Source organism: Cebus imitator, unplaced genomic scaffold, assembly GCF_001604975.1.
Source record: "Cebus imitator isolate Cc_AM_T3 unplaced genomic scaffold, Cebus_imitator-1.0 Scaffold253, whole genome shotgun sequence".
Classification (NCBI taxonomy): domain Eukaryota; kingdom Metazoa; phylum Chordata; class Mammalia; order Primates; family Cebidae; genus Cebus; species Cebus imitator.
The window spans coordinates 2,060,110-2,062,754 of NW_016107568.1; the positions used below are offsets into that span (position 1 = coordinate 2,060,110).

The 2,645-nt window shown below is 35.0% G+C and overlaps 1 protein-coding gene across 1 annotated transcript; it reads left to right on the plus strand.

The window, feature by feature from the left end:
• The first annotated feature begins 730 nt into the window (after positions 1 to 730).
• LOC108282954 (olfactory receptor 5B17) lies at positions 731 to 1,936 on the plus strand. The gene has a single exon (XM_017499004.1). The coding sequence runs from the start codon at positions 752 to 754 to the stop codon at positions 1,694 to 1,696; it is 945 nt and encodes a 314-aa protein (XP_017354493.1). The 5' UTR covers positions 731 to 751; the 3' UTR covers positions 1,697 to 1,936.
• Positions 1,937 to 2,645: the final 709 nt, after the last annotated feature.

Sequence of the window (2,645 nt, forward strand, 5' to 3'; positions counted from 1 at the left end):
CTTCTCTGCAGAATTGGCTTTGTCAGTAGTACATGACATTAATGCTGCATTTATTCCACTTCTCCTACTTTGCATTTATTTGTGCATTGCTCTACGATGCAACTTCATATGTTAAGGTTGGTATAATAGAAAGAATGATTAAATATAAATTCAATAACATTTAAAATAATTCAAATTCATTAAAAGCATTTAGGTCAGAAACTACCCTGATTTTGTCTAAAGCTTGGTTCTATCTACTAGTGCTTATGTAATCTTGAATAAGTTATTCAAACTCTTTTTTTTAACCAAGATACTTCATATATAAATTGGTATAACTAATCAAATAGGATTAATGAGAGCATTCTATGAGGATATACATATATATAAGGCATCTGGCATGGGGCAACTATAAGTGAGTTTAAGATGTTAGATTCAAAAACATACTATTTAGGAGATAGAGTCATTTTAGTCATATGACATTGGACAACTCATTATCCCCTTCCTAAGAAGCTGGGAAGATAATCCATGAAGACTCTCTTTCTTCAAAATTCTATTACTGTGTAGATAAGTTATCCACTAAATTGTGTTTTCATGTCCATATTTTTGATCTAGGAAATATAGAAAACAAATTATTTCTATAATAAAATAACATACATTTCAGTTTTGTGCAACTCTGTTTTGTTCATCACAGGATTTTTCTTTCTTTTTCTTTTTCTTTTTTTTTTTAACCTCTCTTTGCTGCAGAGTATCTTGTGGTTCTAAAATAACATCCATGGAGAATAATACAGAGGCGAGTGAATTCATCCTGCTTGGTCTAACCAATGCCCCAGAACTACAGGTTCCCCTCTTTATCATGTTCACCTTCATCTACCTCATCACTCTGACTGGGAACCTGGGGATGTTCATATTAATCCTGCTGGACTCTCATCTTCACACTCCCATGTACTTTTTTCTCAGTAACCTGTCTCTGGTGGACATTGGTTACTCGTCAGCTGTCACTCCAAAGGTTTTAACTGGGTTGCTTATAGAAGACAAAGCCATTTCCTACAATGCCTGTGCTGCTCAGATGTTCTTTTTTGCAGTCTTTGCCACTGTGGAAAATTACCTCTTGTCCTCAATGGCCTATGACCGCTATGCAGCAGTGTGTAACCCCCTACATTATACCACCACCATGACAACACGTGTGTGTGCCTGTCTTGCTATAGGCTGTTATGTCATCGGTTTTCTGAATGCTTCTATCCAAACTGGAGACACATTTCACCTCTCTTTCTGCATGTCCAACGTGATTCATCATTTTTTCTGTGACATACCAGCAGTCATTACTCTGACCTGCTCTGATAAACACATTAGTGAGCTGATTCTTGTTCTTATATCAGGTTTTAATGTCGTTTTTGCACTTTTTGTTATCTTGATTTCCTATCTGTTCATATTGATCACCATTCTTAAAATGCACACAGGTAAAGTATATCAGAGGACTTTTTCCACCTGTGGGTCTCACCTCATTGCCATTTTCTTATTTTATATAACTGTCATCATCATGTACTTACAGCCAAGTTCCAGTCATTCCATTGACAGGGACAAAATTGCATCTGTGTTCTACACTATGATCATCCCCATGCTGAATCCTATAGTCTATACCCTGAGGAACAAAGAGGTGAAGAATGCATTCAAGAAGGTTGTTGAGAAGGCAAAATGTTCTCTGGATTCAGTCTTTTAATGATGTAAAATCATCACAAAGTTATTTTATCACTCTTAGATCTACGTTATGCATGATCCGAAATGTCAAAATGCTATATGGTGTATAGAATGTAAAATTTCATCTAATATTATTTCTGTTTTTAGTTGAGAAACAGTTCTAAGTATCCATAAGTTAGAAAAATACAATGATAATTTCTCATGAAGTTTAATGAAATATGTGTTGTCTATTGTCATATTTTAGCCAACTATAAGTCACTACTGTTTCTTAATAAACTAATGTTTCAAGCATTTATAATTTCAGGTTTTTGGTACAGTTTGTTTGCATGACAATTTGTAAATAGTAAATAACTGTATTTGAATAATAATAGATTAGAATTAAAGGGCAGAGATGATTCTTTTTTTAACCTTAGCCTATGACTACCAAAGACATCTTGAACTGAAAGGAAGAAATAAAATAATATATCTCTGTTTGCTATTTAAAATATAAAATCATGGCTGGGCGCAGTGGCTCATGCCTGTAATCCCAGCACTTTTGGGAGGCTGAGGCAGGTGGATCACTTGAGGTCAGGAGTTCAAACCATCATCATTCCGTCCTAATAGTAATGTCTAGCCAACATGACGAAAATTTCTCTCTATAAAAAATACAAAAAAATTAGCTGGACATGGTGGCTGACACCTGTAATCCCAGTAACTCGGGAAGCTGAGGCAGGAGAATTGCTTGAACCTGGGAGGCAGAGTTTGCAGTGAACTGAGATCATGCCATTGCACTCCAGCCTGGGCAACAAGTTGAGACTCCATCTCCACAAATAAATAAATAAGTAATCCCCTAAAAATTATCAGAACTAATAAATCAATTTAGCAAAATGTCAAGATACAATAGCAACATACAAGAATCATTAGTATTTCTATCTAATAGCAATAGGTAATCTGAAAATAAAATGAGGAGAATTTACATTCTCACCAACAAC

Coding starts and splice junctions, on each gene's coding strand:
- LOC108282954 (XM_017499004.1), top strand. CDS start 752: ATGGAGAATAATACAGAGGCGAGTGAATTCATCCTGCTTGGTCTAACC.